Source organism: Athene cunicularia (assembly GCF_003259725.1).
Source record: "Athene cunicularia isolate RWA chromosome 3 unlocalized genomic scaffold, athCun1 chr3_part1, whole genome shotgun sequence".
Taxonomy (NCBI): domain Eukaryota; kingdom Metazoa; phylum Chordata; class Aves; order Strigiformes; family Strigidae; genus Athene; species Athene cunicularia.
Window position 1 is genome coordinate 76960660 of NW_020799097.1, and position 22586 is coordinate 76983245.

Consider the following 22586-nt stretch of genomic DNA (forward strand, 5'->3'; position numbering starts at 1 on the left):
GACAAGGCCAGGAATAGGAAATTTACGGTAACAGAGGCTGTGCAAGTGCCAGTAGCCTGGTTTCTGCCTTGGTCCTCTTGTAAAGACATCGAGAAAAAGGGAAAGGGAGGAAGGACTGCTTCTTAAAACATGTTCATTACTCACGGCTTTGAAATGTGATCCTACCTCAGGGGCAACAAAGTTGGCTGTGTAGCAGGGAGTCATGAGCAGCCCGTTCTCCGCTCTCAGTTGCTTGGCAAACCCAAAGTCACAGATCCTGATGGAATCTGGGTTTCCTGACTCATCCATGTAGAGGATATTACTTGGCTTCAGATCTCGGTGCACCACCTTAACAAGAAAACAATGAGTAACAAGTGAGCAGAGGTCAGGGAGCATCCAGGCTTGGCTGCCATTTCTGGTCTGCTGTTTGAGGTCGGTCAAGAGCTCATGCCTAAAATATTTAAGTTTTGGAGAAAAACTGCTTAAAATCCTTGGGCAAATGAAGGGAAAAGAAATGTTAATGTCTGTTAAAATCAGAAAGAACTTGTTTGACAGCCTGTGCTGTGTTAATAAGATGGAGGCTGCTGCTCTGTGGGAGGATACTTTTCCTAGGGTGGTCAGAGGGGGTTGCTGTACAAACACCTTGGCGTCAGAGTCTCCTGGAACCTGACGGCCAGCTGAAAGGCAAAGGAGAAATCCTGTCTGTGGTGGGTTGACCCTGGCTGGATGTTAGGTGCCCACCAAAGCCGCTCTATCACTCCCCCTCCTCAACTGGACAGGGGAGAGAAAATATAACAAAAACCTTGTGGATTGAAATAAGGACAGGGAGGGATCACAAACAAATTATTGTCATGGTCAAAACAGAATTGACTTGAGGAAAAATTAATTACATTTATTACCAATCAAATCAGAGCAGGATAATGAGAAATAAAATCAAATCTTTAAAACACCTTCCTCACCCACCCCTTCTTCCTGGGCTCAACTTCACTCCTGATTTTCTCTACCTCCTAACCCTCAGCCGCTCAGGGGAGCAGGGGATGGAAGTTGTGGCCAGTTCATCACACTGTCTCTGCAGCTCCTTCCTCCTCCGGGGGAGAACTCCTCACACTCTTCCTCTGCTCCAGCATGGGTCCCTCCTGTGGGGCAGTCCTTCAGGAACAGACTGTTCCAGCATGGGTCCCTCACGGGGTCACAAGTCCTGACAGCAAACCTGCTCCAGTATGGGACCTCTCTCCATGAGGCCACAGGTCCTGCCAGGGGCCTGCTCCAGCGTGGGCTTCCCATGGGGTCACAGCCTCCTTCAGGGGCATCCACCTGCTCTGGCGTGGGGTCCTCCCTGGGCTGCAGGTGGATCTCCGCTCCACCATGGACCTCCATGGGTGCAGGGGCACAGCCTGCCCCACCATGGGCTGCACCACGGGCTGCAGGGGAGTCTCTGCTCTGGCACCTGGAGCATCTCCTCCCCCTCCTTTACTGACCTTGGTGCCTGCAGAATTGTTTCTCTCACATATTCTCACTCCTCTCTCTGCTGCAGATTACCTCAGCAGTTTTTTTTCCTGCTTAAATATGTTCTCACAGAGGTGCTACCACTATTGGTAATGGACTAAGCCTTGGCCAGTGGCAGGTCTGTCTTGGAGCCGGCTGTCATTGGCTCTATCAGACACAGGGGAAGCTTCTAGCAGGCTCTTGCAGGTTCTCCCTGTGGCCTCACGCTACCAAAAAACCTTGCCTTGCAAGCCCAACACAACCATCAGAGAAGGAAAGTGTGTAAGGGTCTTCTGGCAATTGCCCATGTGAGTGGGTCACACTTGAAGGGAGGGATCTTTTTTTCCTCATTTCAAAATGTATTCACAAAAATTCTTTCTGTAGATATGCAACTTTCAAGTGGCTGTGTGTTTTACCAGAGGTGCTGCATTTCAGTGGTGGGAAAACAACCTCCACTGGTTATAGCAGGACTGAAAACCTATCATGAAAACATATAAGCCCAAGCACAAAATGCACTCGTTTTAACCATGAAACAGAAAAAACAGCAAATATTTGACTAGTCATTCAAACTGCTTGTCCCTGAAAAGTGGTTTTCAAAGTGCTGTATATAGAAAGCTTAGATTTTAAAAGCCAGCTCTTTAATAGCATGTCAGAAACCTTTCTCATCAGCTGCTCAAACTGCCATTTTGTTTGGAAAGCTGAGCATTTGATTTTCTGCTTATCTGCTGATTCAGCTACCCTATTTGAAATTCGGTTAAAAAGATCAGGTACTGCAATAATGACTGTGATAAAAAGTAAACAGCTAATACCTCAACAAGGTACATGAACTTGAAAATCAGTGTAATTTGGGGATGAAAATACCACTTCAACATACTGCAGTTCAGTTGGCTAAAAAGTCCATGACCCTATTTCACAAACAAAATCTAAATATAAATATGGAGAAAGATTTTTTTTAAAATGTATTTACATTTCAGAGAAGCAAAATCACTGCTATTTGCTTTTTCTAAAAGTAATTTTTTAAGAAGGTTGATGCGGATAGCCCAAAAAGCAGTGCTTACGCCCTGAGAGTGCAGGTAGTCCACAGTCCTGGTGATGGTGCACAGCACAGCACTGGCCTCTCTCTCTGAGAAACACTTCTGCCGAAGAATGCGGTCCAGGAGTTCACCTCCCCTCATCAGCTCCATCACCAAGTACACATATTTCCCATCATCATAGACCTGGAAGAGTAGTAGAATAAATATATATTTTGGATCCATTAACTTGGTGATGGTTAGTCCTTTAATCACAGTGTTGGCTTGCTTGTGTGAGATGTTGCAAGAAGAAAATGTCAGCTAATGTGTGGGAAATGTGCTTATTATGCTTAACAACAGAAAAGGAAACCATATAAAATGACTTAATCATTACTTTTTTCTCATGCCTGTAGTAGCTCGATGATTTGTCCACACAGAAATGCAGCTTTCCTGGTCTGCTATGTAGCAGAGTAGACCAAGCTGCTAAAAGCAGCATCACTTCACACAGCCTGAAATGTCTACTGGCTGTCACCCAAGCCTCCTTCTCAGTAGTGTTCTCTCTGAAGGGTAACATTTGCCATTTCAAATATCAATATTTCCCTTTGAATCATGATCAGCTAAATGAACTGTATTATACTGTTGGCCAAGACCTGCTTCCAATTATATCATGTAGTTTATATTTGTAAATCTGGTGAATACATTGTTGACATCAGCTGCAAGGTGTTTTTACCTCCAGCATCAATTGCATAGGGTAAAAGACTTTTTTGTCAAAATTGGAAGATGAGTGGCTAGTTGAAGGCTCAGGAGCTCAGGTTGTGTTTTTATCAATCCCTCAAGTGGAAGGGAAAACCACTGAAAGAGGGTGGAAAACGCATCTGATTAACACACGGCTCAGAGACTGGTGCCACCACAGGAATCCTGGGTTCTTTGATCATGGCAAAGTCTATAAGGCACCTGGTCTGTTGGCAACAAATGAGACGGGTGGGATGCAGCTGTCCCAGAGAGGGAAAAGGATTCTGGGGCAGGAGTTAACAGGGCTTATTGACAGGGCTTTAAACTAGATATGAAGAGGGACGGGGAGATAACTGGGCCTGTTAGGAATAAGCTCAAGGGAAGCATGCCAAGGCCTTGAAGGATGGTGGACTGGTGAGGGCTCTCTTGCTACTTCATTTGAGAGAAGGGAAAGATGTTTAGAAACCGTGGAAGCACCTGAGAAGGGTCTGGTAGAGAATGGGGCTCACACTCACAAAAAGGTGTTGGATTCATTAGCTCATCTCAAGTGCATCTATACCAATGCACTCAGTATGAGCAACAAACAGGGGCAGCTTGAGGCCATGATGCAGCAGGAGAACTATGACACAGTAGTTATAACAGAAACGTGGTGGGATGCCTCACATGACTGGAGTGCTGCAGTCAATGGCTACAAGCTTTTCAGGAGGGATAGACAGGGAAGGAGAGGTGGGGGAGTGGCCCTGTATGTTAGAGAATGTTATGAGAGCTCAGAAATCAAGTACAGTGATGACGGGGTTGAGAGTGTTTGGTTTAGGTTAAGGGCCAATAAAGCAGATCTTGCTGTGGGAGTCTGCTATAGAACCCCAACCAAAGCAGTGAGGTGGATGAAGCTTTCTATAAACAGCTGGGAGAAATCTCATGGTCACTTGCCATTGTTCTTGTAGGGTATCTGCTGGGATCACAGCACAGCAGAGAGGGAACAATCCAGGGGGTTCCTGGAATGTGTGGAGGATAACTTCCTCACACAGCTGGTGAGGGAGCCGACCAGGGAAGGTGCCCTCCTGGACCTGCTGCTTGTGAACAGGGAAGAGCTTGTGGGGGAGGTAAAGGTTGGAGGCTGTCTAGGGTGCAGTGGTCATGAGATGACTGAGTTTTTGATCCTTCGAGAAACAAAGAGAGGGGTTAGTAAAACTGCCACCTTAGACTGCTGCAGGGCTGACTCTGACCTGTTCAAAAGACTGATTAACAAAATCCCTTGGGAGGCTGCCCTGAAGGATATGGGAGTCCAGGAAGGCTGGTCATGCTTCAAGAGAAGTCTTAAAGGCACAGGAGCGAGCTGTTCCCGTGTGACGAAAAACAAGCAGGAGGGGAAGGAGACCAGCTGGGCTAAACAGGGACCTTTGGCTGGATCTCAAGAACAAAAGGAGAATCTATTGCCTTTGGAAGAGGGGGCAGGTCTCTCATGAGGACTATAAAGATGTAGTGAAGTTATGCAGGGAGAACATTAGGAGAGCCAAGGCACAGCTAGAGCTCAACTTGGCTGCAGCTGTTAAGGATAACAAAAAATGTTTCTATAAATTCATTAACAGTAAAAGGAGGATTAGGGAAAATCTCCCTCCTTTACTGGATGCAGAGGGAAACATGGTAACTAAGGATGAGGAAAAGGCTGAGGTGCTCAATACCTACTTTGCCTCAGTGTTTAGCAGTGGAACTGGCTGTTCCCTGGACACCCAGCCTCATGAGCTGGGAGATGGGGAGGGGAAGCAGAATGAGGCCAGCACAATTAAAGAGGAGGTAGTCAGAGACCTGCTGCACCACTTGGATGCTCACAAGTCTGTGGGACCAGATGGGTTACACCCAAGGGTGCTGAGGGAGTTGGCAGATGTGCTTGCCAAACTGCTGTCCATGATTTACCTGACGTCATGGCTAACTGGGGAGGTCCCATTGGACTGGAGGGTGGCAAATGTGACACCCAGCTACAAAGGAGACAGAAAGGAGGATCCGGGAAACTATAGACCAGTCAGTCTGACCTTGGTGCCAGGGAAGGTCATAGAGCAGGTCATCTCGAGTGCCATTAAAAGTAATGGACAACCAGGGGATCAGGCCTAGTCAGCATGGGTTTATGAAAGGCAGGTCCTGCCTGACAAACCTGATCTCCTTCCATGACAAGATGACCCAACTATGGAATGAGGGAAAAGCTGTGGATATTGTCTACCTGGATTTTCGAAAAGCATTCAACACAGTTCCCCACAGAATTCTCATAGAAAAACTGGCTGCTCATGGCCAGGATGAGTGTACAGTCTGCTGGGTCAAGCACTGGATGGATGGACGGTCCCAGAGAGTGGTGGTCAGTGGAGCTCAATCCAGCTGGTGGCCGGTCACAAGTGGTGTTCCCCAGGGCTCGGTGTTGGGACCATTTCTGTTCAACATCTTTACTGATGATCTTGATAAGGACATAGAGTGTATTATCAGTAAGTTCGTAGATGACACCAAGTTAAGCAGGAATGTCAATCTGCATGAGGATAGAAAGGCTCTACAGAGAGACTTGGATAGATTGGATCAGTGGGCCAACCTTAACGGGATGAGTTTCAACAAGGCCAAGTGCCAGGTCCTGCACTTGGGCCACAACAACCCTCTGCATCGCTACAGGCTTGGGGAGGTGTGGCTGGAGAGCTCGCTGGAAGAGAAGGATTTGGGGGTTCTAATTGACAAGCAGCTGAACATGAGCCGGCAGTGTGCCCGGGTGGCAGAGAAAGGCAACGGCATCCTGGCTTGTATTAGGAATAGTGTGACCAGCAGAAGTAGGGAGGTGATAGTCCCCCCGTACTCTGCACTGGTGGGGCCACACCTGGAGTATTGTGTCCAGGTTTTGGGCACCTCAATGCGAGAGAGATATCGAGGTGCTGGAGCGAGTGCAGAGGAGGGCAACGAAGCTGGTGAAGGGCCTGGAGAACAGATCCTGTGAGGAGCGATTGAAGGAGCTGGGACTGTTCAGCTTGAGGAAGAGAAGGCTGAGGGGAGACCTCATCGCTCCCTACAGCTACATGAAAGGACACTGTAGAGAGGTTGGTGCTGGTCTCTTCTCACAGGTGATTAATGACAGAACAAGGGGGAACAGCTTTAAACTCCAACGGGGGAGGTTTACACTGGACATTAGGAAAAAAATTTTCACAGAGAGAGTGGTCAGACAGTGGAATAGGCTGCCCAGGGAGGTGGTGGAGTCACCTGGCATTAAAACACTACTAAGGGAAACCCTAGTGACTTTGTGAGCTCTCCTCTTCCCAACAAAGCAGATACCAGAGGCCATATGGGAATGGCTGCTGCTCATGAAAGAGGAGTCCCTGCCCAGCAGCACCACAGTGCATGCCCAGCAACTTGCTTGAAAACACCCAACTAGGTGTTTCTGAAACTTCTGAAAACTTCTAAAAAGTGCTGCAAAACCAAACACATTTTGTTGTTCGCTAGCACTGTGCCCCTTTGCTTTTATCTGCAGTTGGTTAGAAAATAATTGGAGAATGTATAACCTGACCAGTCTTCTCAACTGCTATCCAGGAATCTCTTAGGTCACATTTTTTTTCCTTGATTTCAATGGGTATGACTTTAGCTCTGACCATCAACTGAAGAATTTTACAGGCACAGAGTAGTAGGTGAGCCTGACCATAAGGTGAAAATCATTTAATGCTGAAGTGCTCAAAGACTACTCACATCTTTAAGAGTAATAATGTTTGGATGCTGTCCATACCGCAAAAGGATCTCAATTTCTTCTGAGGGGTCTCTCTTGCTCTTATCAATTATCTGGAATAAATGAAGCATAGTGTAGTAAGATACTGGCTAGCAGCACTAAGCACAAAGCAAGCAATTTCTACAGTTTAAAGAAATTAGTACTTAAAATTCTTCTATTCATTATTATTCTAGGAGAGGACAGTTCAAACTCTCTGCAAATGAGAGCCATGCTGACTATATGCCAAAGCAGATGGAGCAATAATTAGTTCAGATTCAGAAGGCGTAGGCCTATTTTTTTGATGCCTACAATTTTGTTTGCCCATAAATAATGGCAGTTATAAGAAGTGTCATTTAGAAATCAAACAACCTGGAGAGTTTTAGAATAATAATAGTTTTAAAATTACCTCTTTGACACAAAAACCGGATACATTCATAATATTGTCATATGCTTGTGTATCTGCTGATAAATTAATAGAAATTACTTATCAGGCGGGTCTGTCAGAAATGAAGAAGTATAGACATTTACCATCAGGGGATATCTGACTTGAAGCTATTGGTAATCACTTGGTTCTTTGGGCTGTGCTGTTGTAACGAACAAGAGAGTCGCCAGAGATGGCATTTATCCATGTAACCAAACTCTGCCCATTCCTAAGCTAGAAGGAAATCTGCTCTATATATCACTTTTTTGTATTCAGCATCTTTTGTCTTAACAGAGAGTATAATGAAACATTAAAACTTTTTAGTTTTATAGCAGCAGGGCTCAGAAAAACATGACACCTGCTGCTTAGAGAGCATCACTGCATGTAAAGCCTGCTGTTAGGATGTCACCAACTTCTCAACAGTGATTCTATTACATATATTTGTCATGTCAGTCAAAGAGCTTTGATCATTTGCCCAGCTGAGAGCACTAATTAATGCTTCTCACTTTGCAGACTTAAATGATAAATATGAAACAAGAAATAGCTATAAAAAAATCCAAGGGAGATCTCTTCATTTTGGAATCTCAAATGCAACTGCACAGGGAATAGCAGAAGACTTTCCACTAGAAACTCATTAGGAGTACAGTATTTTGGCACAATTTCTTATTGCTCAAAGCCAGCAGCAGTACTTTGGAATAACATGTTTACCGAAGAGGAATGGGTGCTTTTGCAGAAAATCGTAATTCCATTACTGGCTTGGATTTCAAGACTTTCAACTTTAAATGTGGTTAGCTCTCTCTAAGAACTAGACAGACTAAGAACAGACCACAGATTTAAAACAATGGTGTTTGCAGGGAAACAACTTTTTAAAAAATCTCATTTGTTAATGAGATGGCTGCTTTTGCATGCATTTTTTATGACTTAATTATGGTGAAAGACATTAAGTACATGTCTAGAATTTTATGCAACAGTTAGTGCCTACTTGAATGCATATCTGAGGTTTTGTAGTCATCATGACTGGCATTCATTGGCAATGATAATAATGGTCAGTAGTTGTCCAAGGCTGATGTATGCGTTTGAAGCCATATCAGTTATTTGATTCTGAATTAATACCAGTGTGACAAGTGAAGGTGCAACAGGGAGCTGATGTAGGTAGATGGCTGTTGTCCACATTTGAACAAATGAAGGAAAAAACTCAAAAAAGGTGAGTGAAAAAAAACATAATAGCAATTTCTCCTTAGATTATAATGTTGTTCTCCCAGTTTAGTTGAGACATTCTCAAAAAGCCAATGAAACCCTGATTGAATGACTCCTCATAAATACAACCAAGGCGACTGAATGTGTCCCACTCAACCAGTAACTCTAACATATAAAAAATTCCTCAGGGCCACTTCCTTGGCTAAATTAATACAGCTCTTGCCAAGTTAATGGAGTTACATACACGTGCTTCTGTTAGGATCTGCCTGCCTTTTACAAACCAGCAGAATTTACTGCAGCAAGTACTAGTATCACTGTGTGAAGTACTACTATCACTGTGGTACTGTAGTTAGCAATATATTCCAGATTCCTTTTCTGTTGTATTTTCCTGTGAAAGGAAATATCCAGAGCTATGGAAAATTTTGAGCAACTATTAATAATGCAGGACTATAAATGTATATATATGGCTTAAAAAAAATCCGAACTGAAAATAGTCTCAGCTATTGACACAAAGCTCAAAATAACATAACCTGAAGCTGTCTGCTACTGATTTAGTAGCAACAGCAGTAGATGATATGTAATGCTTCTAATTCTCAATATGCTATATAAGTACAAATCGCAAGACAGTGCCGCTAAATATGCATGCTTTTTGCTTTAATGTGTGCACAAGCTGTGATACAGTGATTAAATGGACAAGCTGCCCTTGGCCACACAACAGAACATTGACAGAGCTGTGAAGGGACCTGCCAAACTCCTCTCAGTCCCTGTGCAGTCTGGTTGGACAGACCAGAACCATTTTTTTCCTCCACAGTGTGAGACTGTCACCCTGACAGTGCCTCACTTCAGTGTGCCTGTGACTTCCACCTGGTCTGCAACTAATAAAGCAGCAAAGGAGGTGGCTGCTGCAACTTCCACAGAAATTTCTCCTCAGCTCAGACTGGCTGCAGTATGCACAGTTTCTTTATTCACACACTGCAATGGCCAAAGCAGCTCCTTAAATATGCCCCATAGCTCCACTGCGATACCTGATTCTCTTGGTCTTCCTCTTCAGAAATTGTTTCTATGTGTTGCTAAACCCACACCAGATTTTCCAAAGATGGAAGCTGATGTGTCAGGGTGGTTCAGCCAGTGGTTGCTGCCTCCCTTTGCACCCAGAGATGTCTGCAACACAACATGAGATGCTGCATCCCCAACACATGCAAATCTTGGCCCAGCTTAGTGCCAAAATGAGCTGTGGTAAAATGCAGGCCCAGTGCTCCTTATCGAACAGAGGGGCTAAGGAAGATGTGTTGTGGACTTCCAGAGATATTCACAAGTAGTTCTGAGATTCTCAAAATCAGAATAAATTAATTAAATTATGTAAGTAAAAGGCAGTGGTTTCACCAGACAGGTGTTAAATAAGAGCTTTGTGTGCAACTGTACTTTCTAACTTTCAGTGAGAGCGTTGCTGTACATAACATGGAGAAGAAGCATGCTCTGAGCACCTTGTGCAGATGTGGCAGGAGAGAGACAGAACAGAGGCAGCCCTGGCATGGCACTCTCTGCATACTGTCCTCCCGCTCACCATCCAGCCGCTGGGCTGTTTGGCCTCCTGGCAAAAGCACGTGTCTTCTGCTGTACTTGTGCAGTAACTCCTTCCTTCTCCAGACAGTAACACCCAGGCTGCTGGGCACAGAGTCCAAAATCACTGTGAACACTTCATCTACAATCCTACGTTATCTACACACACACCCCCATTCCTGCAGTGGATCAATGCCAAGATATATGAAGCAGTCTTGACTGTAATTTGAAAAGTGTTCACTGAGTGAGACCTAGTGATTGCCAGAGAAGGTGAGGGAGGCATTCCAAAATCTAAGCGTGGTTGTACTCTACCTCCTGGAAACAAACCAAGGCACTCTTCTTGCTGGTCCTTTCCAGAGGGGACCTGGCAAGCATCTGTTGGCTCCTTGGGGCTGTGTTCCCACTGCACTGAGCTCTGGTGCCCCTCTGGGCTCTCGCAGAGTGGGGACACAGATGTTCTTTCCAGTGGGCTTTGATCGGCAGTGAACCACTACAAGAGCAGACACCCATACCACGCACTTGGCTTTCCTTTCCTGTGTTACTGTTTCTTCCTCCTTCTCCTGCTTTAGAGTTTAATTATCTCTAATTTTGAACGATCAGCTTTATTGTCAGTCCACCTCTGCATATGGGGAGGTTTTAGCTTTGTCCACTGAATTCAACCAGTGCAGATTGTGAACACCAGACAACAGCATATGTGGCACTTCACACACAACCAATGTAGCAGTTAGGTATGGTCCTCAAATTAATTTTAATACAACATCTCTCAGAGCTATGCTTTCAGGCTGCCCAGAGAGACCCCACAAAGATAGCCTGTTGGCTACCCTGTTCCAATAACGACCAAAGGCTCTGGATTGTTTTCTACCTGTATACTGAAAGCTCCAATGCTAGAAAGAAAAAAAAACTTTTAATGTTACAGATTGGGATAGATGAACATGTGGGATACACACATGGCCACAGCACGTGACACAGTGTCTGCTCTTGTTCAGAATTAGTATTACTATTAATCAGTTAGTTGTTTTCCTATCTAGTAGCTTTCAAGCTCTACTGTTGGATGCTGGCAAGCTAAATATGTCCGTCTGAATTTTAGTTAGGCAATGACACTCTTAAACCCTGATTAAAAGCTGAGGAAAACTGTGTAATTTCTACATATCTTTTGTGGTAACAAAGAGCATTTGCTACCCTGGTCACTCTGTTTCCTCTGAGATGTTGTGTTTTGCATGAAGACAGACTCTTCTCTATTCCTCTCTGTGACAGCCCATGAACCTCCTGCAGCAGTTCCTGTGCAAGGAATGATGTCTTGTCTTTAGGAAATTCATTCTGATTTGAACTCAGCTAAAATGTCTACATAAACACCCTCTGTTACAAAATTAAGGCAAGATTTTTCTCTGCTACTAGTCCTGAGGTTTTGAGTAATATGTAATTATGCTACTTTTCTATTTCTCTCTGTAGATGTGTGGTGAAGAACACCAACTCAGAAAGTCATCACAAAGTATAAATAACTTAACTGAAAACGTAACAAGAGCTCTGTTGTATTTTGGCAGGGAAGAGCTATGAAGCACAGGGCTCTTCTATTGTCCTTTGGAAAAATAAGAAACTGAGCCATTCAACAAATAGACTTTTCTCTATGTATTGGACACCCAGGGATTGCTTAGAAACTCATCTGTATTAAGCAGTGGGTGAAACAATTTCAGAGTAAAATGAGCTCAGCACATGCAATAGCATCCTTTGTTCTAATAGGAGACTTGTTTGTTCTTTGACTATCACATCCTTTGTGTATTTTACTGACTAGCTGAAAGAAAAGATGCATTTTCTTCAGTGGAATTTAGGGCAAGAACCTCATGGTATTTTAAAATGAGTAAAACTCCATCAGAGGACAATGCTGAACTGTATCAAGGAAGAAAGGATCAGGAGAGAATACTTTCAGAATCCTAATTAATGTGTCTGGCCAGTTTTTACAAGTTTTGTGAAGGTACTTGCGCACCTCCAACTGTATAGATAAATTTCTTCTTCTGGATCTGGTTATGCCATTAGCAGCTGTTAACAGTCCTTAGCTGTTTGATACCATCCACCAGCTGGGGGTTACAGCCTTCACAGCCCTGTCAAGGAAATGGTATGTATAAGCACTCCCTAACCTGCTTTGGGCAGAATTAGCCCCGTTAATAGAAATTGCCTTTTCAAGCAGCTGAAATTAACCTGGGTGACCTTGCATGAGGAGGACGGCTGTTTTTCTTACATGGAGTTCTCCATCACTATGGTTGTGAGATTGGAAAAAGGCAAGAGGTAGGAGGTGACAATTTAACTGCCTTTGCTGTCTGAAAAATGAACAGCCTAAAAGAAAGGGTGAGAAAAAAGCAACAAAGTGAGAAGAAAGAAAAGAGATGCACTGATGGGAAGAGCAGTGATATGGGCCTTAGGAGAAAGGATGGGGCTCTGGCCAGGCTAAACTGGAGTTAGCAGTGAGGAAACTGCTGTCTGTTGTTGGGTCTTCCTGTGCTGGGGAGAAAGGACTTTGTGTATCCTTAATGAACAAACAAGACTGCGCAAAAACATCTTCTTGGCTCTGACTTGATGTTTCCCCTTAAGTGAAACAGGACACAAAAGCTCTGTCTAATCACATCAGTCGAAATGGGAAATGGTAGACCCTTCTTGGGAAAGTCAAGCTAAATGTACCTAACACTGGCACTGTGGTATAACCCCTAACACTGTGGTGTGTGCCACTAACGTGGACTGCAGCAAAAATTCTCCATTTTATTTTAATGGATTTATTTCACAACATCAACCACAAATATTGGGAGGCACTAAAGGTACACCTTGCAGCATGGGCACAGATAATAAGTAGGTTGTGAAGCTTTGACTGAGGAGCTTTGGTGGGTTGTGCTGCAGGGGGATAAGGCGTATCTCTCCTTGGCTGCCCTTTATTTTCCCCCAGTCCCAAATTGGACCAGTGTCTGCCTCTTCTTCAACTGCCCCAAGTGACCTTTCCTAGCAGTTGAAACTGAGATACAAGCATTTGAACTGAGGCAACTAAGCCGCTGCTACAGTCCTAACCTGCTTGTTCTGGCTACAGCAACTGGAAGTCCAGCATCAGGGCAGACACATGGGCACTGCAATACCTTAACCAGCCACAGCTGAGGCTGCTGGTCTGTTTAGCCAGTGAGGCTACCTAAAGAGCCTTTTGACCAGCACCAGGGAACTTACAGTGTCTTTGTGGAAAAAGCATGAAGGAGAAAGAGAGCTTTATGCACTTTTTAAAGCTGCTTTATTTTTTATTACAGTTTTTTCTAAAGTCTGTTTGGAGTGTAAGTACGGTTTAATCACATTTAAGAAGAGAGCCATATAATACTGTGTGATGCGATACTCCCTGTAGAAATCCCTTCCTTTTCTGGGAGAGGAGGTATGAGCAAAGGAGGAATTAATTTTGTGTCCCTTTGCACATTATGTCTACAGCATATCTATGATATATTTGAAAATTCAGGTCACCACTGGTGGAACCGACTATAGGTGGGATTCGCATCCTTCTGAAGAAAGGAGGTGCAGTAACATATGCAGAGATTTTAATCTGACAGTTTCATCTACGATATTAATTCCAATGAAAGAGAGAGAGTTCTGAAGTTCTGTGCTGCTGGAAAATGTACAGGTTTCCGTTCCAGTAATATTTACTACTAAAAATAAGCCATATTCATGCCAATTTGGTTCCTTTTTTGATGTGAAATTACTCAAGCTGGATGAAAATCACCGCAGAAAGGCTAACATTATTTAAAAGGACATGGTATAATGTTACACTTAAGATGTCTCCAAGGAGAACTATTGCAAGTTTAATAGTTTCTGAGGGACTATTTGCTGTGCTATTAGTTTTGATTAGCTGTATAGATTCATTACCCCCATCCATGCTTAAATCTTTCAGAAAAAATAGTGAAATGCATATTAAAAGAAACCGTCCTAATTAGCAATACTTGCTAATAGAAAATCTTTTCTGAAATAATCACTGGCCATCAGATCAAGCTGTGTGGGTGAGACATTAAATTTTCTGCACACAAGAGCATGCCCACTCGCTGCCAGTGTTTGCTGACAGCACTCCTAAGCTGTCAACTGCAACTGTAGTACTTACTAATTAGCATTTATACAGTAGCACACATTTTCTAAGCAACGCAGAAACATTAACAAATTTTTTTCCAGTATCACCTGTGAAACACAAAAGCTCACTTTAGAGAGAGATGTCTGCAGTTTCAGAGTCAGAATAGCTCAGTGGGAAAGGCTCTGTACTGTGTTTTAGTCTGCTCTGTTCAGACCTAGCACACATCCTTGGATCAGACTGATGAGTTTTCAGTCTGTAAAATGACTGCAGTGCTACTCCCACCTTCTTTTACAAAAAGCTTCAGGGATGGAAACCAGTATATCATATTCAGATCTTATAAAAGGGGAAAATTATTACATCAGTATGGAAGACAAATACAAAAAACACGGTTTAAATGGCCCCAAAAGAGAAACAGAGCCACAAAGGACCAAATTCTGTCCAGAATACTTAGTTATTTGGCAAGAAAGCTAGAGATGAGAAACATGATATTACTAAGCTGTAGGAAAACTGCTGCCTGATCCTAAGTCTCAGAAAAGATCTAGTTAGTAGTGAAATAGCATCATCTCACATCTTCAGAGGCTTAGCCATGTGAAGGAGAGAGGCACTGTGAGCTTTGTGACCAAATGGGAATGAGGCTGCAAGAATCCTTACATCAGAGGGGATGTACAACCACTGCACATCTAAGATTTGCTCTGAAGCTGAGTTTAAGGGGGGGTCTGCACACATTTCTGTATTTCCATCTGCCTCCTCTGTTTATTTTGTTAAGACTTAATGAGTGCCTTAATCCCATTTACCCAAAAAGCCACCAGCCAGCAATGGCTGCTACAAACAAGCTTGCTGCTTGTAGAAAGTGCTCAAGGCACTCCTGGCTTTCTGTCTTGCTTCCCCTCCTGCTTCAGGCAGAGCTCAGCACTCTGTACTGGCCCATCCTTTCTGAAGCTGTAGCTGCAGGGTCTTGCCTATTCGAGCAGTGCCTCCTGGGAGAACTGACTTACTTCTATGGAAGGAGTATCTGGCAGAAACCTGAACATGCTCAATTCAGACAATAGAAAAGTGAGACTCATTGAAGCTTTGCAGGTATTTGACTAAACCCAAATCTTAAAAAATGAGGACGGCATATAAAATATGCTATGTTGACTCCTGCTGTGGTGAGTGAAATTGTATACAGCAGTCCCTGCCTGGGTCAGGCCCTTTGAAGTTGCTAAAAATGGGAAAGCCAGGCAAACCTTCAAAATACTCTCACATATCAGACATAAGATCCTTACAGACAACTTTCTCCACTGCAATCCTTTGCTACTTCATCCATTTTACTGCAACTAATTTTATCTTTCCATCATATCTAGAGGACAGCAGTCCATGCTGTTCGTAAGCACTCTTACCATATCTGTCATGGATCCCCAGTTGGAGTCTAGGGCTTTTCATGCTGGCTTCTTTGCAGAGCACTCTGGAAAACAGCCTTCCCTATGCAAATGCAAAGAAGCACAGAGATTTGAGCATAAATCTGCTCTGAAGCCTGTATCTTCTACGTGGCACCCTACTGCCTACTGAATCTGGTGGCACACTACCAGCTTAAGTATCTTTCAGACAGTGAAAAACATCTTTTACTGAAGTGTCTGGACAAGAGAATTTCCAGAATCTCAGTGTTCTCTGTAGTTTATCAGGGTTAAGAAGGGGTTTTATACCTCTAACTCTGCATTTTGTAAGGCTGCATTTCCATTAATATGACAGATCCAACTTCTTTGCATATGAGGGGGAGGACATCTTGGTCATCTTCTTGAAGCGTCTGTTTTACCAACTGCTCTCACCATCAGACTTTTTTTTTCTGAAACTCCCTATTTTAGCTTCAAGACATCCTGTCTTGTCTTGCTGTCTTTAGCAGCCAAATGGTTGCCATCCATCATTTATATCACCTTAGAGATATTTATAGATTTTGATTGCATCCCACTGGACTCTTGTCTGTCTTAACATCATATATATTTGTAGCTTTCTTGATAGAGCTTGCCTTGTAATTCTTTCATATTTTCTGCTATAGATTTCCTCTAATTTGTTTATATTCTATTTTAAACCATGGATACTAAAATAGCACATGGTCCCACAGGATTTAACAGTCCTACTCAGGTACTACAGGCAAAACTCACTTCTATGCAAGCATGTTAGTAAGACAGAAATCTATAGATTTGATTTTCAATGTCATTAATAAAGCTTTAACTACACTAGCAACACTATGCAATGCTTGTCTGGTGCCGGTATTCAGATCTTTTTATTTCTATCCTAAGAATTAATTAAGTATATTGCATTACAGATCATTCAGGGAATGAAAGCAAGTAAGAATGAAAATTTTTTGAGAGACTGCAGAGATACTTTCTCTCAGTAAAATATTGGAAAGTATCTTTCAGAATCATCAGTATGATCTTGTAGAGACAAGACATACACTCCTCATAGATAATTTGATAAGCCATCCTGGGGAAGAGCCAGGACAGTTACAGGTTTATGGAGTTACAGTTATCACTCCCATTTCCCTTCAGTTGGGTGCCAGGTTTTTTAATGGGTTTTATTCACATCACATTATATTCTTCCTGATGCCATTTCTCCTCCAGAGTGTGAGGCGTGACAGAGCCATACTCATATTCACACAAGCCTTACTGTAACAGCCACCTAGCAAAGAGTGGCATCCAGTCAAGAGGAGTTTGTGTGACTAGGGATCTAATGAGAACTGAGACAGGACCTCAACATTTGATCAATACCCATGCAACTCATCCTCTCCCTTGCAGAGTCCTGTTACTGCTCTGCTCCAGCAGCAGGTAATTTCTGCTAAATTTCACAGCTAAATTTAAAGAGGATACATTTATCAGTAGATCTGATCCAGAGATCTCTGCACATACCCTGGGGCCTGACCCCTGTACCATGTTGTGGTGCAGACAGAGGGAGGAAAGGTCAGACAATCAGTGAATGGGTACCTGCTAGTGTTGACAAGCTGGCAGACTCAGGGCCAAGAAATCTGAGGTTATCCAGCAAACTTTCCATTGACTTGCCTATTAAAATATTGATATATTTATCCACGTTACACCAGACACTTGGTACCTCCCAGACAGATAAAAATAGACACAAATCCTCCCCTGAAAATTTCACAGTCTGTTTCACTTTAGTGGAAAGTCACTTTAGTGACTTTCTATGGTTAAGGAGAAACAAATCTAAGCAAATGTCTCTAGCTCTACAGACACCTTAACTGTCAAGGAGATTTGATGACCTTTGGACTGATCTTTTTTCTTCTTTTTTTTTTCCTTTTCCTGTTTCATTTAGTAAACCTATATGTACTCAGGAATCCTATTTTCTTTAAAAGAATTGCAGAAGACTGCACCACACTGCAGTCAGTCTTAGAAGACTACCTTTTTTTTTGTCATTCATGCTTTCTGCATTCAGCACTGAATTCCTGACACAACCATAATATAGATTATGGAGAAAATATTGCAGAGCCAACTAAATAACCCTGCGTAAGATCCTGCCTTCAGATTAGCATGTTATTGTATCTACTTATGCCATCCACCTAAAAACAAGCAAACCAAGACCGTGAACATCAACAAAAGAGGAAAATGAAGTTTAAAGAAATTATGAAACAACTCTGGAATTCATATAGTTTTTGGTCACTACGTCACTCACCATTATTAGAAAATAAATAGAGTTATACAGCAAGTCTGATTACACAAGCCTGCTAAAACCAGCTGTCACGAGTTACTGACATCTATTTATTGATAGCATGTTAACATCAGTTCTCTGCTGGTATCTCATTTTTATAGTTAATTAAAATGCACCTTCTCTTCAGTCTGCATATACCAAAACATGCTGAGATAGATGTACTTTCAGTGCTTCGTAATTACCAAAATTATATATGAACTGTAGGATTTACTAGGACTCTATCATAAACTAACCTGTATCCCAGAGGCAGATGTAGACTGCAAAATTTGGCTTTGTTCACAGCTGTGGAACATGTGGAGCCAAATTGTAGGCTAGCAGGTTAGAGAGATAGGAAAAAGTCGTGAAATTCACATGTGTTTCGAGATCCAAATTCCACTGTAATACTGGTACCTCCAAAAATGGACTTCTCATTTGGGACTATCTCTACTGCATGTTTTTCTTCTTCAAGGGAGGGAGAAATGTATACCCTGTCCTTTTACCCAGTTGTTCCCCCTGGCTCTAACAACATGGAAGGACTAAAAATCTATAAGGCTTAACCAGTAAGATATTCTTTTGACCTGGAGAAGAAAACAGTTGGCATCAAAGCTGTTGAAGCTGGCCCCTATGCACACACACCTCTGCAACGTTTGGGGCAGACACCATACTGGGAGTAGGACAGGACATAGCACCAGCAGTTTCTACTTTGGCTGTTATCTACCAGCAATCTGTGCTGGAGGTAGAGACAATCTAAGCAAAGAAACCTTTAGAAAAAGGGAGATGCAATCATGTCCTTTCAAATACACTGAATTTGGCATAAGTAAGAAGCACATCTGAAAATCCAGCTTGAAAGCTTCACTACAAGTAAGGATCCAAGCTTGAAGCCAGTGCAATGTTTTTAAGTAATGAAAAACTTTTGGAATACACCAATTGCATCAAATCTCTAGCAGGTTTTGAAAAATTTGATTCACCAAGAACTCTGAACTGTAGCATTTCCTTTGTTTTACAAAAGAGAGCTCTTAATCTCTTTAGGCTTCCACTGTAGGCTTTCTTCTATCCACAGAAATCCCTCCCATCTGCTCTAGGATCATTCTTTTACTTAACTGACTTGTTTTCTCTAGATACTGATGTGACTGAAATAGTTTGATCTGATTTTCCTTTGCTTCTGACCTCACTGTTACATTTATACCCATGTGAAGCTTGTAACTGTGATCGACAATGCCAGTTCTCTTTGCTATTAAAAATCATGATGCCTGCTGTAGTCAGGATGATCAATATTCTACCAGAAGAATCTGAGAGGTCTGTCAGAGGAGAAACACTCTTTTTCCCCAGCGGTCTTCTTTATACCAGTCTTATAAAGCATTCAGAAGAATGAACAATATATGTACTTGTATTTTATTACTCTTTTTTTTTTTCACTTGGGAAGAGATGGAAAAAAAGTGTAAAATTTTAAAAGTACTTCAGAGTACGTACATGAAGTAGAATATGATATGATTTGCTAAATCAACATCTACCTGCACTGACCCAGGGAGGTGGCTATTAGTTTCAGGGTAGGCTCAGTTTGCAGGATATCTGGCTGTCTACAAGGTTTTCTGTTGCTTGGTATTCAAATGCTTTGAAAGGTGGAGATATAAGTCTGAATTCTTAAATATTGTATTTAGGAGCCTGAGGATTTAGAGTTTATTATTAGCATTTCATTTTTACAGATGACAAAGAAGCGGGAACAGGTTGCAAGAAAATTTTCTTCTGCAGGTTCAGTGATTGGATTTACAAAGGTAGTTAGGTGCCTAAGCAGAGAGGTGTCTACGGGGACTTCCAAAAGCACCCCAGTGAGTGATGTGCCCAGTCTTACTGAACTCTGAAACAAGTGAAATTCCAGATCACTTCAAGTGCTTTTACAACATCAGCAAAGAACTTCTTTGCACTGCCAGACATCTAATTTTCTCTATAAGATGGCCCCCAATTAGTTGCAGACGGCCAGCAAAAGGAAATGGTATGAAATGTTTTGCATTTTAATAAATATATTCTGCTTCTCAGCTAGGAAAGATTTTGTTTTTCTGTGTGGATTTTCTGGCTGTAGCTCTTGACTCACGTTACTCTGGCTTGGTACTCTGCTGTCTCAGTATGGCACTACACAGCAATAGTAAATACGGCCTGGTGAGTGGCAGTCTCTGTGGAGGGATTATTTACCCAGAAACATGATGTGTGTCCTCCCGCGGTGATGCTACCACGTCATTTCCTTAACTCCTTCCCTGTCACCGGCTTCCGCTAGGGAAGTTTTAATGAGGTAATGCCAGGTAAATGGGGCTGCTGCCTATCATAGAAACTATCACTGCAGATATGTTTTCCTGTGAATCTTCTGCATTAGGGAGCATTGAGAAAATTATAGTTACTGAAAGAAATCAAAAGAGTCTAATTACAGTGATTTTTACAGAGAGAGTTAAAGCATGCATGTCAGAAGGGACTGATACATAATTATGATAATATCAGTTGAAACACCTGTGCTAATTACTTGAAATGGCTGGCATTGTGCAGTCTTTATGTAAGAGAGCTACTTTGATAACAAAATGATATAATCTTAATATGAAATAAAAATAAAAATCTAATTCTTCCATTCATTAGAAATTAAAATCCTAGCGTGTTCATGCGCAAGCCCATGGAACTGTTAGTAGGTCCATGCTCCTAATTATGGTGTAGGCTAGAAAAACAACTGTTATTTGAATAGTGACATCAACAGTTTGACAGTTATTAGTGGTTTCCTGATTTTTGTGGCCACCCTGAGGAGATACCAAAACTTTAGTGGATACTGCATTATCATCAGTCTTGCAATGGAAAATAAGACTGAACAGAAAGTTTAATATTATTCTATTGACTACCTGCAGCTCATTTATTTCATGGACTGCAGTCTGGATCACTTCTTTAAGCTTCCATCATCTCATTTAATAGCAAAGACATAATTTAATTTATAAGATCAGTTTACATATCTTTTCTAAAGTTTTAAAATAAGAAAAGTAGAGTGGCAATTGGCTAGAATCCCTCATTTACTGAGTTGGGTAAATACATTTTTCTATGTACTGATTTCAAGGAGCTACTTTTTGTCTTATGCTCATTTAGGCAATCTGTTCCCACGAGATTATACAGAATGAAAGCATCTGACTTAACTGTCCATGTCTTTTCAAATTCATTACACTAATTCCTCATTTAATCCAATCCTGTCTCTTTTTGGTACAAGAACAAAAACATGAAATATTTTTCTAACATATGAGTGTTTTAATTACTACAACTTTTTCTTAAAGAAAATTGAATGTTTGGAACTCTTCCTCTGAGCTGTAACCTCACAATCACCTGTTCTGCCCTCTGTAATAGCTGCATACTGTTTATTCAATAGCATTTAATAGAGACTGTGACTTAGTCCTCTGAGCATGAGCTTCCAAAGCAGTTCTGCTGAAGTTCTTCCTTATCAGAAAAGGTTCCTTCATACCTACATCCTAGTAGCTTCCTGGCCTCTGCAGCTGCAGTGACTCTGTTTTATGTTGTGTTGCTTGAAGTTTACTGACTTGTCCTTAATATCCAACTAAATTCCACAGAATTAATATTTTAAAGCTCTGCTGGAGATTGCCTTTTGCTTCTTTGTGTAGTATGTTGGTGTTGAATGTCAAGGAGACAAAAGGAAATCTAAGTTTTTGAAAGGATCATGGTTTTCACTGACAAATCTAATTACAATAGAAAGTGTCAGAAGAACTTGATAAATAAAAATAAAATACTATTTCAACTTTGCAAGCATTTTATATGTTATTGTTTATTTATATGATACTTCAATGTAGGGTCTATTAAAAATCTTATCTAGTTTGCAAGGACATTGGCTGAAACTATTAGCAGCATTTCCATGTAACACTGTAAAGGTTTTTTCCATCCAGAAATTTTACTTGATGAGATGAAGGTGTGAGAAATCATGTAAGGCTTACCATAAAACCTGTCATCTTCCTAAAGAAATAAAAAAAAAAAAGCAACATCGACCAAACAAGAAGTAAGCCAACACAATATCCACTGAGAGCACTGCTGCCCAGGCTGGCAGAGCAGTCTCAACCACATTTCTGGCATTAACCAGAAAACTTTCTTACCTTCACTGCAAACTCTGTTTCTGTAGCTTTATGAACGCATCTCTTGCACACTGAATAGGAGCCGATTCCTATGTCCTCCTTGATCTCATATCCATCTGTAAAATGAATGTTGTTCCCATGTAACTGCTATAGGGAAAGACAAAAGAAACAAGGTCATCAGGACATGGCTATGTAAAAGCAAGGACTAGCTTCTAAAGGAAGTGCTTGATCTCATCTCCTTCACAGAGCTCTCTTGTCCTTAGAAGGTTTTCTATATCCAGTTTAAAAACCTGAAGTTCTACTTAAACGAGTGTGTCTCTTCCATTTTTACTTTTTTTCAGTCTGTGAGATGGAGTTGTCCATGTAGAAGTAATGGCAAAAAAAGCAGTGATTTTCTAAACTATAGAATGCAGACCATCACCTCCTATTAGAAATTCACAGGAAATTGTGGGCCCAAATCCCTTGACAAAGTCACGTATCTTGACAACATAAACATTTCTAATTAATGAGGAGCCAGATAACATAAACTACTAATAGCTTCATAGTCTTCAGACAGATACCCCACATATGAGGTGTACCTCCAGACCACTGGAGGTCTTGTCCAGGATATGCTTAATTATCTGTGAGAGAAAAGTTA

General features: G+C 41.9%; 1 protein-coding gene across 5 annotated transcripts in view; it reads right to left on the reverse strand.

Annotated features, from left to right (window-relative positions):
• RPS6KA2 (ribosomal protein S6 kinase A2) overlaps nucleotides 1–22586 on the reverse strand; it is a 286123-nt gene that overhangs the window by 24807 nt on the left and 238730 nt on the right. For all 5 annotated transcript variants that reach the window (XR_003398161.1, XR_003398160.1, XM_026846441.1 and 2 more), the window contains exons 14-17: nucleotides 21971–22096; nucleotides 6912–7001; nucleotides 2523–2681; nucleotides 166–327 (exon numbers count right to left, since the gene is read on the reverse strand). Coding sequence is in view for 3 of the 5 variants with exons in the window: in XM_026846441.1 (XP_026702242.1) it covers nucleotides 166–327; nucleotides 2523–2681; nucleotides 6912–7001; nucleotides 21971–22096 (537 nt within the window). In the remaining 2 variants the exon portion in view is untranslated. The remainder of the gene's footprint in view (nucleotides 1–165; nucleotides 328–2522; nucleotides 2682–6911; nucleotides 7002–21970; nucleotides 22097–22586) is intronic.